The sequence below is a fragment of the Carettochelys insculpta genome, chromosome 7, assembly GCF_033958435.1.
Source record: "Carettochelys insculpta isolate YL-2023 chromosome 7, ASM3395843v1, whole genome shotgun sequence".
In the NCBI taxonomy this organism is placed as follows: domain Eukaryota; kingdom Metazoa; phylum Chordata; order Testudines; family Carettochelyidae; genus Carettochelys; species Carettochelys insculpta.
In genome coordinates this window covers 60,786,275-60,805,694 of record NC_134143.1, presented here as the reverse complement: position 1 = coordinate 60,805,694, position 19,420 = coordinate 60,786,275, and the positions used below count along the sequence as shown (strand labels likewise).

Genomic DNA, 19,420 nt, shown 5'->3' with positions numbered 1-19,420 from the left:
AAGGACCCCGGCTACTTCCAAGTCCCCTTATTCCCATCTGCTCATAGGAATAAAGGGCCTTGGAAGTAGCTGGGGTCCTTTCGAAAAGGAGCCCCATCCGGACGAGCCGCGCGGTGGCAAGCAGTATCAATTTGCATGGCCATTTCGAAGTTTTTGGCTAGTGTAGACACGGCCCTCTCGTGATGATGAGCTAACTTAATGAGAGGCAGAAACTATGTTGGTGTGAGAGCATCTCCTGCCAATATAGTGAAGTGCAGAAACTGCATTAAGTTGATGTAAGCTACATTGCTCAGGGTGGGCCAAGGGCGGTTTATACTCCTGAGTGATGTGAATTACATAAACTTAAGCAATAGTTTAAACAAGGCCCAGAACATGGCTACGTAGGTTCTTGCATTGTCCCATCACTTTAATATCCAAATACCTTAGCTATATTAGGCATTGAGTTCTGAATCATGCAAACATTAGACTAAATACTGAGTGCTCACACGAAAGGCACATCTCTACAGTTGGGAGCAGATAGTGCATAGTCTGCAAAGGACTTGATACGGCTCTAAACACAAGGGAAACAGAGCTGACTAAGTGGAAGGGCTATTACAAAGAGCTATTTCTTGAATGCAACAGTTGCATTATGACAATACTGGAAGCTTTTGTAAACTGTACTCCCTACTGTTTTGATTACAGTGTGTGCACTCTTAGGAGGTATCCATGGAAACTTAAGAAAGAGGTGCTACATTTGTTAGCTCTGTTTGGCCCAGGAAAATGGGGCTAATTGCCAGCCTGTCTGGTACAATCACAGCTATTTAAATCTTCAACAGTGGGGAGAGTTAAGATTAAATCTAACCAATCAAACTGTTAGCAGACAGCCCAGGAACGTATTTCTGACCCAACCCAGTAGTATAGGACATTAAGAACATTTTTAGGAAATTTTGACATTTAAGCTCTCATTACCTGTCATGATACACAATGGCTGTTTCTACACTAAGACAAAATTTTGAAATGGCCATGCTAATTGCCATTTCAAAGAACACTAATGAGGCGTTGAATTGAATATTCAGCGCCTCATTAGCATTAGGACGCTTCCGGCTGCAGTGCTTCGAACGCGCCGCTTTTGAACATGCGTGTATCGGTGTGGCAAAACAGGGGTCCTTTTCGAAAGCACCCCACACATTTTGAAATCCCCTTATTCCTCTCAGCTGAGAGGAATAAGGGGATTTCGAAATGTGCAGAAAGGACCCCCGTGTAGCTGCGCCGAGCCATGCGCATTTGAAAGCGGTGCTTTCGAAGCGCCACAGCTGCAAACGTCCTAATGCTAATGAGGCACTGAATATTAAGTTCAGTGCCTCATTAGGATTCTTTGATATGGCTATTAGTGTGGTCAGTTCGAAGTTTTGTCTTAGTGTAGAGACAGCCTACAAGCCTAATCCCTACAGTGAATACAGATTAGAGTGGGATAGGCCCAGTTCTTCACCCATTCCTAAAATGAAGGAAGCCAATACCTTGGGGCACATGATATAAGGACACAAAGAAGTGGGAAGTATTGAAAATACTGCTTGGCACAATGAACTAGAGATCCTCCTGGTCAAGTAAGAGCAAGTGAATAACATGCTGAACGCACCCTCAGCTTCCTGAGAAGAGAGGGTGTGTGTGATTGATGTCCCAACCCAGATGAGAAAGCAGAAGTCCAGGTAGATGATCTAACGCCCAGAAGCCGAGAGAATGCAGGTAATGCTCCCAGAAGATGCTGTGAGATGTGGTCGAGATTTCCCCACCTTGATCTATTGGAAAGTAATAAATACTGGGCTCCAGGTCTCCTCATCCAAAAAGGCAACTACAGGTAGGGCAGTTCATTGAGGAAGTTTCGGGGATGGAGGAACACGGGTCTTCCTGGGCGGGACAATGGCAGCCACAAATTCAGTTAAGCATGTACATTTCTGGGTGCTCATTTGAACCTCTAACCTTGTAAAGGTCTTTCTAGAAATTTTAAAATAACTTTAAAGTTCACCAAAATATACAGAACCATCCTTAGAGTGTGAGACATGGCTCTGGGAGCTTTGGAGAATTGCTACTGGAAGAAATAATGTATGTGGCCAACAGTGGAAGAGAGAAAGGGACAAAGCTGACCCTCAACCTGTGGATTGTGACTATTAAGGATTCTCCCTTAAATGGAGCTGTGAGTAGGAATTCTCCGTAGCATTGTGCAAGCTCACTTGTGTATAGTCTTGAAATCAGATTCTGCTCTAAACTGTCATAGGGGCGACAAAGGGTCAATAAAGCGGTCTTCCTGACTTTGGTCGTAATTCTTTGCCATCTTGCCTGCTACCTATATAGTCATTTTCACCTGTGAAAATGTCAGATTCTGTGCAGTGACCAAGTTGTTGTCACTGCTGGAGGCACAGGAGTGAAAGCTTGAGAAGACACAAATGGTTCTAAGCCATTTTTGTGGCTGTGGGATCCTGGAGCTGAAGAGAACCCATCTAGACCCTCGTGTAATTTATGAATCTCAAGGTTGCTCGAAGTTATTCTCAGTTGCCTGTACCTCTGACAGTCAGGGATTGCCAGCGTGAAGGGACACCAAACTACAGTAAACCCTCAATTTTACGGACCCTGATTTAGTGGACTTTGGGAATAGATGTCCGCCAGCCCCCTCCTCCAACCCCCCCAAAAAGTAAGGGACTTACTGGGTCCGCCGCAGTTGAACCCTCCATAGAGGCCTGGACTGCGGCCACTGCTGGAGCCACCATGTGTTCCTCCCACCAGAGGTGGGTTGCATACAAGGGCAGGCGGCATTCACATACCCACCCCACCTCTTGTGGGAGGAGCACATGGTGGCTCCAGAGGTGGAGGCAGCTCTTCCTGCCATGCAGTGACGGGGTCCCAGCTGCAGCAGCAGAAGTCCAGCTGCGTGTGGCAGGGTTTCCCCAACTGTGCATCAGCAGGGTCCCAGCTGCAGCAGGGTTCCCTCAGCTGCATGGTGGTGGGGTTGTCATCTTCAGCTGCTGAGATGGGCTATGACAGCTACTCTGGTGGTGGCAGCTCCTTTGGTGAGTCCTGGGCATTTTGGGGGGATGGGGGAGTGGGACTGGGGCTGGGGGAGCCTGGCATGGGGGTGGGTAGTAAACTCTCGATTTAACAGACTTTCAGCTTTAATGGACACCCCTCCTCGCCATTAGTCCATTAAATCAAGGGTTTACGGTACAGCCCTTTTCCTGGCCACACCGCTTGTGCTGGCAGCCAGGAGGGAATGTGGCATAGGAGCTGATATTGCAACCTTATGCCTCTGGATAATTCTTTTACATAGGAGGACTCCTCCACTTGCCAGTTTAACTAGCTTTAAAGCTTTTGTGACATCCCAGTAGTGCAAATCAGCCATAACGAAGTCAAGGATCTGGGCCAATGAGTGTCAAGTGGCTACGGCAACACGCTGCCAGACCCAAATGGTACGCAGGGTACAAGGCAGTGGATAATCAGACCCAGCAACTACAAAAGCTATTCAATTATGTCCTTGACCTACCCTTATGCAGTCCTAAATAGTGCTGCTTGGGTGGCAAGAACAAAGGCCCTCTTTGCTGAGAGTTCTCTCTCCTGTCATTTAGATTCATTTTGGAAAGAAGGAAAAAGAGTATTTTAGTGCATTCTATTTTTAGACTGACTGTGTTTTACTTTTCTGGAATGTGATAACATTTTTAAAGCCCCCTGAACCAGACTTCGGAGGAATTTCTTGTAAAAATATCTATTTATCAGCCATTGCCAGTTCTGTGTGGAAATCTTCCTCTTCAAACACTGCATTCTCTATTTTAAAAAATACCTTGTGGTGTAAGGAAAACCTTCTATTTATTTATTTGTCTTATATGTGCATTACTGTGCCACTCATCGCCATAGCAAACATGCATATTTATCAGCATTTGTATCTTATCATTAAGACATAATATTATTTCTTTTTAAGCTAAGTAGGAATCAGGTCTACTCATTGATTTTGCTCATCTGTATAAATGTTAATTGGATGACTATTCTAGGTAATTTCAGTGGGACTGAGTAAAATATACTCCTAAGGGTACAGCTTGTAGGAACACACTTCATGGATATGATCCTCAGCTGTGAAAGAGGAGTGCTCTGCACATATGAGGGACTGACTCCCACATACCCATTGCATCCGCCCCATCCTGAGGCTGCCCTGAGACATCAGAGAGCAGAATGAAGGCACCCAAGGGCAATTACAGCAGTTGACAGTAATTAGAAGACAGCGACACCAGCCACAGGAATGCTACAGAGGCTTAATACCACTTCAAATTTCCCCAAGGGCCACATCTCCATTATTTAGGGTGCACCAGTGTGCTCATGCAAATTGGCTGCATAGTGACTCTAGGATTGGGACCTGTATATTTAAGAACTTTAGAACACTTTCAGGATGAACAAACCTAAGTGTCACTCTAAGTAACCTCAATTCTTTCCGTTCTTCAAACACTTCTTTAATCTAATGAAGCTCTTAGAGGGAAAGGTCATGAAGGCTATTCAAATTCTTAATACCGTATATAAGTAAATAAAATAATTATGAAAAAGCAAATGAGTCAAAACTTAATATTTAACAACGAGGTATAATGTACTCTCCTGCAAACTTATGACAATTGTCAAATTAAATTTCCATTTAAAAAAACAAATCATAGACAGTTTCCTCACAAAGTTTGCTAATAGTTTACACAGCAAAAAGTTGATGGACAGCTAATTAAGCTCTTTCCTCTCCTAATTTTAAAAAGTGTACTTACGTGACACTTTCTTCTGTAACAGAGAGAAAGCCTTGATAGTATATAAACTAGCACAACAAAAAAGTAGTAAAGTAGCACTTTAAAGACTAACAAAATAATTTATTAGGTGAGCTTTCCTGGGAGTGGGAAGGGGGTCTGTCCCACGAAAGCTCACCTAATAAATTATGTTGTTAGTCTTTAAAGTGCTACTTTACTGCTTTTTTGTTTTGACACTTTCTTCTATTTGGTACAGTTACACTACAGCACTCTGTCAACAGAAGTTACTGTCAGAAGAGATTTCCCAACAAAACTTCTGTTGACAGTGAGGCCACACACAAAAGCCAGTCAGGAGAATGCTCTGCTCTGTTGACAGAGCATGTGGACTACCTAGCCACTATCTCGACAAAACAGGCAGCTTGATCCACAGCAGACAGTGCTGCCCATTGTCCTGGAAACCCTGTCTGTTGAGAGAAGGCCCCTCTGAACGTCCACACTGCTTTTTTGTTGACAAAATCTGTCAACAGCCACATTATGCCTCATGACTGAAAGGCAGAAGGCTGTTGACAGAAGTGCCAACTTTTTTCAACAAACTGTCAACAAAACGCTTTTTGTGTGTGGATGTTCCACTCTTATTGTTGGCAAAACTCACTAGTGTAAGAGTAACCTTTGTGTTTTCCATAATAATTTATTTAGACCAAGAGCCATCTTAGCACATTGTAAAGATACAAATAGTTACAGTTCCTGTTCTACAGAACATACAGTCTTGTATAGAGAGAAGAAATTTCAAAAATGCTTAATTGCAGACTAATGTTACCTCTCGTTGAAGTCAAGGGTAAAACTCCCACTGGTAGAATTAGGCTAAACCATTTTTGGAAACCCAATATAGGGCTGATTTCCTGCCCGGTGTTCACCAACTTGAAGTCAGAATAATGTCAGTGACAAGATCAGCTCATACAGTATGATAAGAATCTAGACACATGTACTGAAGGTGGACTGAATACTGGTGTCATAGTAAGGAAAGTATAGGAACCATTAATTGGTCACTTGGCAGAAAAACTGTTTTAAGGGAGGATTTGAATGAGCAGGGGGTGGGGATTGTTTGTTGGACAAGAAGAAAGCAAGGAACACTATGCAAGATAAGAAGTGGTGAGGATATGAAGGGAATGGCTGTGAGAGAGGGTTAGTTTGGCATAGGGAACTGTGGAAAACAAAATCAGAAATGTTTCCTGCACAAGCATTTTGCACACCTGTGAAGAAAAGATCAGAAGCCTGAACTTAATGTGGTAGGAGAGGTGAAGCCCATAATGGGAATCAAAGCTGACAGCATCATGCCCAAAACAATTAGGAGAAGCTAATTTTGGCAAGTCACACAAGGATTTCACCAGCAGAAACCTGCAATCACCCCCAAACAAGAACTCAACAGGGATTATTCGTTCCATTAAAATCTTCTAAAATGTATTCTCCAAAGCTGAATAAAAATGAGATTGTGAGAGAACTGGCAGGATTCAAATGCCAATTTTTACATGTGCAGGGGCAGATTTGATGCACCTGAGGCAAAAATCCTGTCCTCCTGCACAAAGCTGAAAAGCATAAAGGCTGCTCTAATTTGCAGTGACTGTCCATTTACCAACGAGGTTGCTGCGATGTAGGAATACCTTAGCCACAGTCCCTACATTGGCTCAAAGAATGTGGAGGAATTGCAGCTGTTACATGAGCTCTATGCCACTATGTTCCTAGATTCCAAAGCCAGAAGAGACCATTTTGATTATCTAGTCTGACCTCCTGCATAACAGGCCATAGACTTGCCCCCACAAATTCCTTTGAACTACAGCATATTGTTAGCAAAAGAAACAAAAAAGAAAATCCAATCTTGATTTTAAAATTGCCCAAGAGCAGCTCATTATCAAATATTTGTTCCCTGTGAAAGGGAATTCGAGACTACAATTAAGTGACCACTTAATCTTCTCTTTAACACAGACAGGTTGAACTCCTTGAGTCTATCACTTATAGGCAGGGTTGATAAATCTGTGACTTATGGGCTGTGTCCAGCCCTCTGCTTCAGTTCATCCACACTGTGACAAGGCTCCAGGCCACTGGGCAAAAGACCTCGGCCTCAGTGCACCTTCTGGGGTTGGGGCTGTGAGTGCTGTCTCATTGGCACGTCCTGGTGGCCTCTGGGCATGGGGGGAGGTGATCGGCGAAGCTTCACGTGCTGTTCCTGCCCCCAGCACTGGCTCTACAGCTCCTCTGGCCAGGAACTGCAGCCAATAAGAGCCACCCAGACACCGCCTGGGCCCTCTACATATGGGCTGGGTACGGTAGAAATTACTGAAACCTCCATGAAGGCAGACCAGACAGGGAGCCTGCCTCAGCCCCATTGTTCCACCAACCAGGAGACACCTGAGTTAAGCACTGCCCAGATGGAGCCTGCTCCCTGAGTCCTGTCCCCCTCGAACCTTCTGCCCCAGGTCAGAACACCCTCCTACACCCCACAGCCCCACTCTGAGCCTCCTCCCACACCCAAACTCCCTCCCAGGGCCTGCACCCATAACCTACTCCAGCACTCCAACACCCTGTCACATCCTGGCTACCTTTAGTTGGAGCCCTCACCTTTTCCTGCATTGCAACCCCTGCTCAAGCCCAGAGTCCCGTCCTGCAGCCTGAACCCTTCACTTCTGCACCCCCACCTCAGAGCCAGGGGAAATCATTAGCCTCCACACTCCCAACAGGGCTGTGCGTGGTCCCCAACTGATTTTTTTCTGTGCACCAGGGGCCCTGATATAAAAAAGGTTCCAAACCCCACCCCCACTCTAAGGCATATTTTCATCATTCTTGCTGCTCTTCTCCAATTTATCAACATTCTTCAACTCCGGACACCAGAACTGGACACAGTATTCCAGCAGCAGCTACACATGTGCCACAAATTTACCTAAAGTAACTTCTACTCCTATTCAAAATTCTCCTGTTTATGCATCCAAGGATATCCTCTGCCATTCTGGCCATGGTGGCACACTGGGAGCTCACATTCAGCTGACAATCCACCACACCCCCACTCAAAAGATTTTCAGAGTCATTTATTCCCTGGGTAGAGTCCCCCTTCTTGTAAGTATTGCTCACCTTCTTTGTTCCAAAATGTACATATTTATATTGACTGTATTTGAACGCATTTAGTTTGCTCATGCCCAGCTTACCAAGTGAGCCTGATTGCTCTGTAACAGCGTCCTACTGTCTTTGTTACTTACCACTAGAAACTCCTGTTAGAAACATACCTGATTGATGCTAATTCCACATCTACAATTACATATTGAGATCTATCAGCCAGCTAGCATTTAATCCATTTAATGAGTGCCAGGTTAATGTTGTATCATTCTAGTTTTTTAATCAAAATGTTGTATTAAGGGAAATATTTTGAGAAGTCAAAATACCAACACTTTTACTTTTATCAATCAAACTTGTACCCCATCAAAACAATTAAACTGGTTTGATAGGATCTACTTCCCACAAACCCAGTGTAGGACAGATCCTTTGGGAGCTTGGTAGACTTTACGGAAACTGCAGCAGTAGAGAAGCAAATGTTGCCCTAGCACAGGACTAGTTCTGGCTCAGGGCTCAAATCTACTGAATAGTCAGGTTAAAAACTTATCATCATGCTGTTTGTTGTTAAAAAATAATTAACAAAATAAAAGTTATCTGCTAAATTGAAGTGAGCCAATGGTTTATATTTCTTTATGATAGTGTTATTAAAACTTTAAAACAAACATTTCTATTAATAAAATTAGTCATGTTCAAGTTAGCCAAACTGCAAATACTGCAGTGCTGTGCTACTTGTAGCCATAAAAATGATTAACAACTGGCGCATACAGCAGTTTGCTATTTTGCATAGGTGTGTGTCATTTCTGCAGCACTCTACACTGCAATACACTTTTACAGCCCTACACTGCCAATATACGCTCAACTCATTAAGCAGCATTTTTTTTGGGTTCCTTTTATCTCCAAATGTTTCAGTGTTTCAGAGAGACCATAAACCATGTAAGTTATGACAAATCATTTCTTTGCTACATCATATTCTTTCTTACAGCAGAATCCTTCTTGCCTTGGTTCTTCTTCGCAACATTTAATTTTAACAGTGCAGTATATCAGATTTGCTATAAAATGTGTGTAAAAATAAGTAATATACTGTCTAACAGATGGGCAAATCTGTTTTCTACTCTTTTGTTAGCTGTTTGCTACAATACTGACACAGCCAACTTCATCAAGCCAGAGAGACAAATCATTAGAGCCTTTATTAAAAATAAAAAAATACATGAACAGACAGAGAGTATTGAAGTTCCCAGCAACTCTCATCAAGCAAAGAAATCCAGAGCAAAGCACATATTTTTACAACTCAACTAGTTTTCCAAACAACATTCTGTAACAGTTTTCAAAATGGATGCTCTTGGACATTGTGGTTTAATATGCTTTGCAGTTGAACTATTTTATTCAGGAATACACTCTTCTTAATCACATGCCAACATCCTACAAACCCAGACCTTTATTTTTCTCTACATGGTCATCTAGAATTTTATTTGGGCAGTAACAGAGATTCAAAGTTACACTGTTTCCAAACCTCCAGGGCATTGCTACAGAGGACAAGAAAGTACCTCATGATAGTTATATGGTATTTCCCTATCATTATTATTTGCATTCTGACAATACCCATACTATGCTGGCGCACTTCACACACACACAATGCGGTTCCTCCCCCATTACCCCACAAAGACACGGTTTTACTTCTCTGCATGGTAATTGCAAATGGACTGTTTGTTTGTTTGTTTGTTTGTCTGTCTTTTTTAAATTACAGAACCCTCCTGAGCTGCATAAACCATCTGACACCGTGGATCTTTGCCCACAAAAGCTTATGCTCTAATGTATCAGTTAGTCTATAAGGTACCACAGGACTTCTCATTTTTTCTGGATAAAACAGACATCTAGAACTACTTTAGCTCTTGATTTTACCAAGTCAACCCCCATACACAAGGTTTTACAAAACGGCCCCCTCTGTTTTATCCCATCTCTCACTCTCCTTAGCTTCAGAGCCATATGGCTGCTCCAGGATGCTAAAGATAGGTGATGCAAAGGGCAGAAAAGATGATTGGGCATCACCAGCCCCTAGGCAAGCTGCTGCATTGACAGTCCTCTCCCTTAGTCTAGGATGCCGCTTCCCTTTAATACAGCAGCAGCACCAGCACGGGGCGCGATCCACGCAGCAAGCCCTTTCCCAGGCTTCCAACCCAGGCCAGGCGAAGAGAGGGCCAGCGGCACACCCGGCTGGAAAGGCCTACGCTGGCTGCATTCACTACCAGCCCTTGGGAAATGACTGCATCGGGCGCTCGGGGACTCAGCAGCGCCCCGGGGACAGACAAGCGCTGGGCAAGTGCGTCCCGTTCCTCCGCATTGTTTTGTCACCTGGCTCCCGCCCTGCCGCACTGACCGCCCCGCCCCCCTTCTCCCCAGGGACAGCGCGGTGGGGTGGGGGTGGGGGGCGAAGCACCGGCGGCTGCTGCTCCTCGGTGCCTCCCGGGGGAACATCCGACTGAGCTCCGAGGTCTCGGAGCAGGGCTGCAGCTCGCTCGGGAAGGGCACGTCCGTCCCGCTCACCTCCCCACGGAGAGTCCGGCTGCCTGGTGGAAAGCGCTCGCTGCAACACGCCAGCCCCAGGCAGGCCAACAGCCCCTCCCCCTGCCGGGAGCGGAGCGCTCAGCAGCCCCCGCTAGGCCTCGCTGCGGGGCTTTCAGCCCTCTCACCCCCCGACCCCGGGTTGCACGGAGGGCTCGATCCAGCTGCACGAGCTAGGGCAGGACGGGCCGGAGCGCTGCCAGGCAGAGCCGAGGGCACCTCGAGCTCCGTGCAGTGCCATGGCTGCCCCACGCAAAGCCCGTCACGCCCACGCCCCGCAGCCGGTGTCCTGCAGCGGCGGCGACCCCAGTGCGTAAGCTGCAGCGCACTCAACGACGGGGCAGGGTTGTGCCGGCCGTGCGCGGCCCCTCGCTGCAGAGGGTGAGGGGGAGAGCCGCAGCCCACGCGGGAAGGTCTCCTGCATTGCGGAGTGGCTGCTCGGGGCCCTTCCGTGCTGCGGGGAAAAGGGAATGCGGCTCTTCTTACCTGCGGTGCCGCTCTCCGGTTCGGCCATCGCTGGAGCTGCCTAGCGCCCCGCTCCGTCCTTCAGCTGCACGCGGAGCGCCCCTCACTCAGCCATTGCCGGCCGCCGCTTCCTCGCGAGCAGGCTGGATCCGCAGACGAGGCTCCGCTCCCTCCTCCACCCCTCTCCCCCCTCCGAGCGCCTGCCCACAGATACTGCAGGGAGCCCGAGGGGCGGCTGCGTTGACCCTTTCCTGAGGGCTGCAGCTGCTCAGATTGCGGCAGAGCCCCTCCCCCGTAAGCGTGCGCTTGCACTCCGCTTCCCCCTCCAACCGGGGACCCCGGCCTGCAACTGACAGACGCGCTCGTGGAGCGGCGAAAGGGTGGAGATGCTCAGGGCGGACGCGGACGCAGACCCAGCCTAGCTTTCGATGTGCATTTGTCGTTTCGGTGGGCAAACGAAGCTGACCGGTTCACGAGGCTAGTTCTACACTCAGCAGCCTGCACATGGCTGACTGGCTGGCAAATGGAGCATGTTACTTTGTGCTTGCAGCATAGTCTGGCCTTTTATACGCATTAGAAAAACAAAACAAAACAAAACACCGTAATAAGGAGCTAAAGCTAGGTCAAGTATTGTTTGCAAAACATGCATAGCTTATTTGGCTTTGCATTGACTATGAGGAACAGTATTGTTAGCTCTAACCATTCAAACATCATTATTTTTCAAAAAATTGTTTTCTTTCTGCCTTTCAAGCATTCATCATGCACTTGAAACTTCTTCAAACTCTCGTCCACAGCCACAAGGGCAAGGAAGTTACTTTTACATTTTTCCTAATGAAAGCCAATAATCTCAAATACTCACATGCCTCCATGAGTTAGGGATTCAGTAAAAAGCAAAAACAAAATCCATCAAATATTTCACGATAAAATCATTATTTGTCTATGTTGGATTAGAGTCCCTTCCAAGTAAAACAACAGAATTGGGGCTAATTTCCTAGCATGAAAAAACAAAACAAAACAAAAATTTAGTAGAAGAAAAAGTCCTCCTGGATCTCCATAGGCCTTATCCTCTAGTACCCATAAAAAGTAAATCTAAAGTTGGTATTAACAAATTCAATTCCACTTCAATTACATCCATTTCCATTCAATTATATTTACTGGTGTAAATGATCACAAAAGATGTAAGGCAATACAGAATCAGACCCCAGGACCTTCGTTTTAGAGAGTGGGATTTACAGAAACTCTTTTGCCACTAGTTTAATGCTGTTCCCATTGACTTTGGATATGTCTACACTCAGAGATTAGGTTGATTTTTCAGCAACTGATTTTGTAAAGTCTAGGGTGTACGTCCGTACTGGCACATGAAATCAACGGAGTGCATCCCCATTAGAGCAGGCAGCATCAACTTTGCCAGCAATGCACTGTGGTTGCCTATTTTACAGTTTCTGCTTCCCCCTTGCATTGTGGGCAGGGCTCCCAGTGTCTGATGGGATAAAATGGTGATGTGGGAGGTCCTAGGTGTGTGTCATCAGCCTCCCATAGTGCATTTATTTCCTCCCTCTCCTTTTGGAAAGCAACATATTTTTGCATCCCTTTTTTCATTGGATATCCTCACAGATACCATGGCAAGGCTCGTATGGAACCCATCCAGCTTCAAACTGTTGTGGCAAGTATTATGAGCACCTCACGAATTGTTTACTTCACATGAGTGGAGATACCAATAGTGATCTTGGGAGAGCCATCTTACCCCTTGCTCCCTTGGCTCATGAAGCCATACTTAGGCATCTCGGACTGCAGTAAGGAGCAGTTCAACTACAGGCTGTGCAACTGCAGAATGGTAGTAGACTGAACATTTGGCTGATTAAAAGCCAGGCTCAGGGGCCTCCTGACTTGATCAGACCTCAGTGAAAGCAACATTCCCTTTGTGGTGGCAGCCTGCTGTGTGCTACAGAACTTATGTGAGAGTAAGAAGGGAAATTTCATGCCAGAGTAGAGTGCAAAGAGCTGCCAGGCACCAGGGCAACAAGGAGAACACAGCAAGCGGCACTGCTCATCAAGGAGGCTTTGAAAAACAGCTTTATGAATGACCAGATGGTGACATGACAGTCTTGTCTGTTACTGTTGAGGAGATGCCCCCTGTTTGATCTAATGTTTGCTGGCAGCTTCCCTGCCCCCATGCAACAAAAGCAATAAAACCAATGTTTTCAAGAGCTTAATGATTTTTATTTAGGGGACAAAATGTAACACACAGTAAAGGAGTTTGTGGAAAGGATTTCAGAGGTGGCTAAGCAAGGATAAGACTTGGTTTTGCAATCATAGGTGAGGGAATGTCAGCCTTCTATTCTGAGAAGTGTCCCTGGAATTGGAATGTAAGGCTGTCTTTGACTCACCACCCCTCTGCATTCTGGGGTGCTGATGTGGGGAGGGTACAGAATGTGGTGAGGAGGGCATGTGTTCCATCATGGGTCACAGTGGGGCCCTGTGCTTTTCTACCAAGCCCCTTAGGAGCTCTGTTTGCTGCAACATCAGCTTCAACATCTCCTACTGAGTCTGGACTTCATGCTCTCTGAGCACTCTCCTCTCCTCCCAATTCACTCTCATGACCTCCCAATCCTCCCTCCTTTCCTCCAGTGTGGTTCTCCTCCAGGCATTTAACTGTGCCCCGTCCATGCAGGCAGCTTGCATGTGCTCTAGTCTAGGAACATACCTTCCTGTGTTCATTTTCTCCTGCAGATCTGTGGCAGCCTAACAGCTGGAGGGTGGGGAGTAATTGTAATAGAGCCCACTGTTGAGTGAACTGCAACAAAACATAAAAGACCAAACATTAGGGAGATACATTAACTGTAGATTAGTTTTACAACACACAAAGGAATTTAATGAAAGAGTCTCTGTGGCAAACAGGGATGTGTTATATACAAGGACAAATTTTGATTTTTAAACATCCTCTGTCCAGCACGCACTACACACAGATCTTAAGGGACCTGCTTGACTTGGTTTGCTTCCAGCAATGGTAAGGCACAGAATGGGGCATGCTTTCAAGCCAGTGTTTCCAAAGGCAGTTTCTGAAGCTGTGCACACTGCAAGCGGTGGGAGGCCATGGTGGCTTTGGGGGCTGTGGCAGTCATGGTCACCGCATGCTTCCCCTCCCTGCTTTGCTGGGGCACTGAGAATCTCCTTTCCCCCAGGAGCCTGGGGAAGGGAAGGGAAGGGAGCAGGCACGGCATTGCAGCTTATGTTATCGGGGCTGCGTGGGTCTTGCAGTTGCTGTGTGCTCTCCCCACTCCCCCAGCTGGACAGTAAGTTTTCCATCCACCAGCAGCCCAGGTGTTGGGGGAAGGCATGGCAGCGTGTCTTGTGCTTTCCTCCTTTGGACTGTGTGTGTTGCTCTTGTGGTTGCCATGTGCTTCTCCCCCCTTGGATGGAACAGTGAAACTTTCCCTTCCCCCAGGAGGCCAGGGCAGGGAAGGGAAGGGAAAGGGGGTCCGAGAAGCTTGTGTTATCATAGCTTAATGCTCAGTCCCCTGCTTCTGGTAGGTTGCAATGTGAGATATTATTCTGCTTAGAATAAAACACATTGATAAGGAACAGATGCTGACTGAATGTGGGCACAGAAGGCTGGTTGGTATGCTACGCTGCTCTGTGGTGCAATGAGGCCAGATTACTTACTGCTGGTTTGGCATGGAATGATGTGTAGTATAGAGGTTGGAATAAGGCAGGAGTCCGCAGAAACCTTGTGAGAAGGGTTAAAGACTGTCTGTCTGCGAGCTATATGGAGATGTGCAAAGAGGATCAGTGCTCTGTCCCCAGACATGTTAACAAGCTGTTCTGGGGGGTCTGGAATATATAAGTACAGTGCCCACTACAGATCACACCCAACTGCCTTAACCTACTTGTAGCATGATTAAAAATGAGAACTCACTGAAGGTGCCCTCCCCACCATCAAGGTCTGGCTGCAAAAAATCTGGAGAAGAGGGGATGAGATCAAAAGTTAAAAAAAAGTTCCTGGCTGTCAGTGAGATCAGCAGCTCTATTCACCTGCTGACCATTGTCATCCTTTTCCTCATCCATCATGTCTTCTCTGCTGTTGCCAGAGGTTGCCTGATGAATCTCTTGGGAGGTACTCACTGACCATTTGGAGACAGTGGTTGGGTGCCCCCTACCCACCCAGAATCCCATGCAGCTGCTCACAAAGCAGCATGTTTGTAGTGATGACCCAGAATGTCCGTTTGCTTCCTTTGTCTTTTGGTACATCTGCCTGAGCTCCTTTATTTTCATGCGGCACTGCTGGGTGTCCCAGCTGCACCCTTTTCCCATCATGCCCTGCGAGATCTTGGCATAGATGCCTGTGTTTCTTTTGCTCTTTAGTAGCTCTGCCAGCACAGCTTCATCCTTCTCCTTCCCCATCTCACCACCACTCCCACAGCAATAAGGTCCTGGATCTCCTGCATAGTCCATGCTGGAGCTCCATGTGACCCTGGGAATTCATGACCAGATGTATTGCTGAGGTGTGCTGCCTGCTCTGTTTGGCATGCTGGCCAAACATCAAATGAAATTCAAACTTTCCTGGGCTGTTTCCTGCACACCTACACCATGTCTACATGAGCCCCAAACTTCGAAATGGCCACGCAAATGGCCATTTCGAAGTTTACCAATGAAGCGCTGAAATGCATATTCAGGGCTTCATTAGCATGCGGGTGGCTGCGGCACTTCGAAATTGACGCGCCTCGCCGCCGCGCGTCTCGTCCCGATGGGGCTCCTTTTCAAAAGGACCCCGCCTACTTCGAAGTCCCCTTATTCCCATGTTCATGGGAATGCTCATGGGAATAAGGGGACTTCGAAGTAGGCGGGGTCCTTTCGAAAAGGAGCCCCGTCGGGACGAGCCACGTGGAGGTGAGGCGCGTCAATTTCGAAGTGCTGCGGCCGCCCGCATGCTAATGAAGCGCTGAATATGCATTTCAGCGCTTCATTAGTAAACTTCGAAATGGCCATTTGCGTGGCCATTTCAAAGTTTGGGGCTAGTGTAGACGTAGCCCTACAGAGCAATGGAGCCAAAAGTGGGGGCCAAAATGGTCACATTTGGACTCTGTGGAACACCTCCAGGAGGCCAAGCACACTGCATTTCACAGCACTCTGTCTGCACTGCCCTAAAATCGACTATGCAAAGTTGATTTTGGTGTTACTCTTTGGCTACATCTACACTACAGAGATCTTTCAAAAGAAGCCCTTCCGAAAGAACTTCTTTCAAAAGAGCGTGTCCACACACAAAAAAGCAGATCAAAAGAGTAATCTGCTCTTTCAAAAGAGATGTCCACACAGCCCCTGCTCTTTTGAAAGAAAGGGCCAGGGATCGAAAAATCAGGCTCCAGGAAGACTGCTCTTTCGAAAAAAAAGGGCCTGCAGAGTGTCTACACATTTTCTTTCTAAAGAAGCTTTCGAAAAAGGGCAGTCTTCCTGAAACAGGAAAGGAAGAGCGATTATGCAAGAAGCACCACATTCTTTCGATTTACTTTTGAAAGAATGCTTTTTGTGTGTAGATGCTTCATCGGATTTTTCGAAAGAGCCCTCTTCTTTCAAAAAATCTGTCAAAAGAACTTGCTAGTGTAGACACAGTCCTTGTGAAAAGCAGGAGTACCAAAGTCAACCTTGGGAGCCCTAAAGTTAGTGGAACAGGCCCTACAGTGTGTTTCTATTGAATCCTTTCTGCTGATGCCTCTCATTAAATCTGGCACTGAGAGAAAACAAGATTCTTGTGACATCCAGCAAGACAGAGGGACCAGCCACATGAAGGGCAGGGTAACTATGCTGCATGAACTACCTCTCCTTTCTGCTGCCAGGTCTACCATACCTCCCTTGTAATGCACTTGTCACAAGAGCCTTGATGAGCCCTGTGCCTCTTTTGTGAAGGGGGAGCTGGGGTAGAAGATTTACAGTGAAAAGTTTCAAACATGAGCATCTAACTTAAATATTATATAGTGACGAGCCCTTCATAAGCACCTAAATAGACAGACTTCAGAGAATGCTCCCTGCATTCTCCCTCTGCAAAGGAAGAAGGTAAGGTAAGAGAGGGCTTCCTGCACTGGCAAGAAGAGTGGGAAGGAAGTATGCAATATTCTGAGCAAAGGAAAGGACCTAAAGAGTGTCTTACCCCAACACTTACAGTAACTACACTCTTGCAGGGCCCCAACTACTCGAGGTACACATAGGAATCTCCAAGGGAAGCAAGGACACTATGCCATTCAGCTGCTGCTACCCTCCACGTTTCCTTTGCTCTACAAATCCAGCAGCAGAGAAGAACATCTGGCCTGTAGTCTGCTTTAATTATATAATTAGAGTCTGTCTGAAAACTTGAACTGTTAGTTATTAGCGTAGGAAATAGGAAATAAAACAACTTTCCTTACAAGCTAAAACTTTCACATAAAATTAAATACACTTCAACTGCAACTGATGTGTGGCTTTACAATTATATTTTTAAATGACAAATAAAAATCTGGCACTGCAGAAAAAATATGACAGACAAGCCAGTTTTCCATTTTCTCCTTATTTTTGAAGCAAACAAAATGTCCACATAAAAAGAGCATTTGCTAGATACAAACATCTTTTTTAGTGCCACGGCAGTGACTACATTATTCAATATCCAGCCAGGTTGCCTATGTTATAGACTCAGTTGTAGGTGTTGTGAATAATGCAGAAAGAGCATATCCAAATGTGTAGCTGCCTATTACAAAAATAAAATCTCTTCTCACGCACTTAGCATCACTGCTAAAAATCTAATGAGTTGAACCATGCTAGCTAAATATATGTCCCCAATTGAGGGCAAAAAGCATACTCAAGACTGTGGCGCCTTAAGTTTTTCTTGAGACTTTACATATAGAGAAAAGTAGGTTATAGGAAAATAAAGGGGTGAAAGAAAGATCTTTTCTCTTTTGCCATTTCTCTGCCCTGTACACAAATACAAAGAAACATTTGACATGATGGAACTAATTTCCAGAGTAAAGTCACTGAGTCTGATTTTGGGCTGGAAAGGTGTTTGCATTTTTTGGTTTGTTTGTTTTGTAAGGAGGACTGTCATTTTCATGGTAATTTTGACAACCTGTTTAGAATGTGTGGTTTTAATGACTGAGATTCTGATAAGTACAATTGGAAATGAGCCAAAATAAATAAAAACAAATGAAGATTAAAGACTGTGAACAGATTTTTTTAAAAAGATTGCATATGACCAGTAATATCTTCTGTAGTTATGAAGACTTAGATAAAGTAACCAACTTACGTCCTGAAGCATGGGTTTTGATCACTGCATGGATTAGGAAGAAATTCTTACCCTCTCCAGTATAGCACTGTAACAACTGCTGGGTGCCTTATGGGGAAGTAGGGAGGGGGAGGACAATAGAGGAGCGAAGGGGTTTGTTTGCCCCTGAAACATCAGGTACTTGCCATTCTCAGAAGCATGATCCTGACTTGATGGATCATTGATACTTCCAAGGCATCCATCAGCAGAGAACCTAAGCATCAAATCCTGTAATTACAACTTACAGACAGCAGGCCATAATGGATGCCTCTTCTCCCTAATAGCTAAGGGTTTGTTTACACTACCAGGAAGATTCACCTGGTTAAGGTCGATCTTCTGGACTTCAATTTCACATGCCTGATAGAGACTCACAAAATCGAACTATCTGTGTCAGCAGGTCAAAGTCTGTAGTTCTCAACAGCACGAGGAGTAAGGGAGGTTGAGGAGAGAGTTTCTCCTGTCAACCTCCCTCTATGTAGATGGCCAGGTAAGTCGATTGCAGATAAGTCGATTCCACTTATGCAGTAACCATAGCTATAACTGCATATCCGCAATCGATTTAACTCCCTAGTGTAGACCAAGCCTCAGTGTATGGGCTATGTTCCATCCCTGGTCCCCTACTTGGAACTGTGACAATGCATCATTTTTTTTACGTTTACATAGCACATTTCATCCCAAATGATTCTGAAGCACTATGTAAACTTAAACAGGTACACAGGCCAACTGATTCAGCCACACTGATGTGTACCTACCTCAGGATGAAACACAGCAACTGTTCTCACAGTGCACAGCAAGACTTCACAGTACTTCAGGGCACAGAGTGAAGAATACCAATTGCAATTGCCCAGAGAATATAATTAATGGAGTTCGATTACAAATTACTAATTCCAATTCTCTCCTTCAAACACTAAGGGCCATATACAAACTCCTATCCACACAAACAAAGTCTGTTAGCATCAACTGAAGTTGTGGGAGCAAATCAAGGGCAGTATACGGCCCTTTTATTGTTTCTGACAGCAAGGCTGACAGAAATTATTACAGTCAAATACTAAAGGCCATATAATGCCCTCAAGTCTACCACACAGCTTCTATTGGTGTCTGTGGGAGTTGGTTAAATATATAAAGTCTTAAAATACAACTAAATTTAAAGCAAATAAAAGAAAGGTGCGTACATTAAACCTGTCAAAAGAAATGACAGCATGACAATCCCTGACCCTGGGCACTGCCTACCTGCTCTCCTGGTATTCCGTAAGCAATGAATTCATAGTCCAAAGAGCTG

The 19,420-nt window shown here is 45.6% G+C and overlaps 1 protein-coding gene across 4 annotated transcripts in view; it reads right to left on the bottom strand.

Annotated features, from left to right (window-relative positions):
* HSPA12A (heat shock protein family A (Hsp70) member 12A) overlaps positions 1-19,420 on the bottom strand; it is a 193,871-nt gene that overhangs the window by 85,747 nt on the left and 88,704 nt on the right. For 2 of the 4 annotated variants that reach the window (XM_074999069.1, XM_074999074.1), the window contains one exon: positions 13,564-13,653. In XM_074999069.1, coding sequence (XP_074855170.1) covers positions 13,564-13,577 — 14 coding nt within the window. In that variant the 5' untranslated portion in view covers positions 13,578-13,653. Of the gene's footprint in view, positions 1-10,880; positions 11,195-13,563; positions 13,654-19,420 lie in introns of those variants that run through there. The other 2 variants (XM_074999071.1, XM_074999072.1) reach the window with 1 other exon arrangement.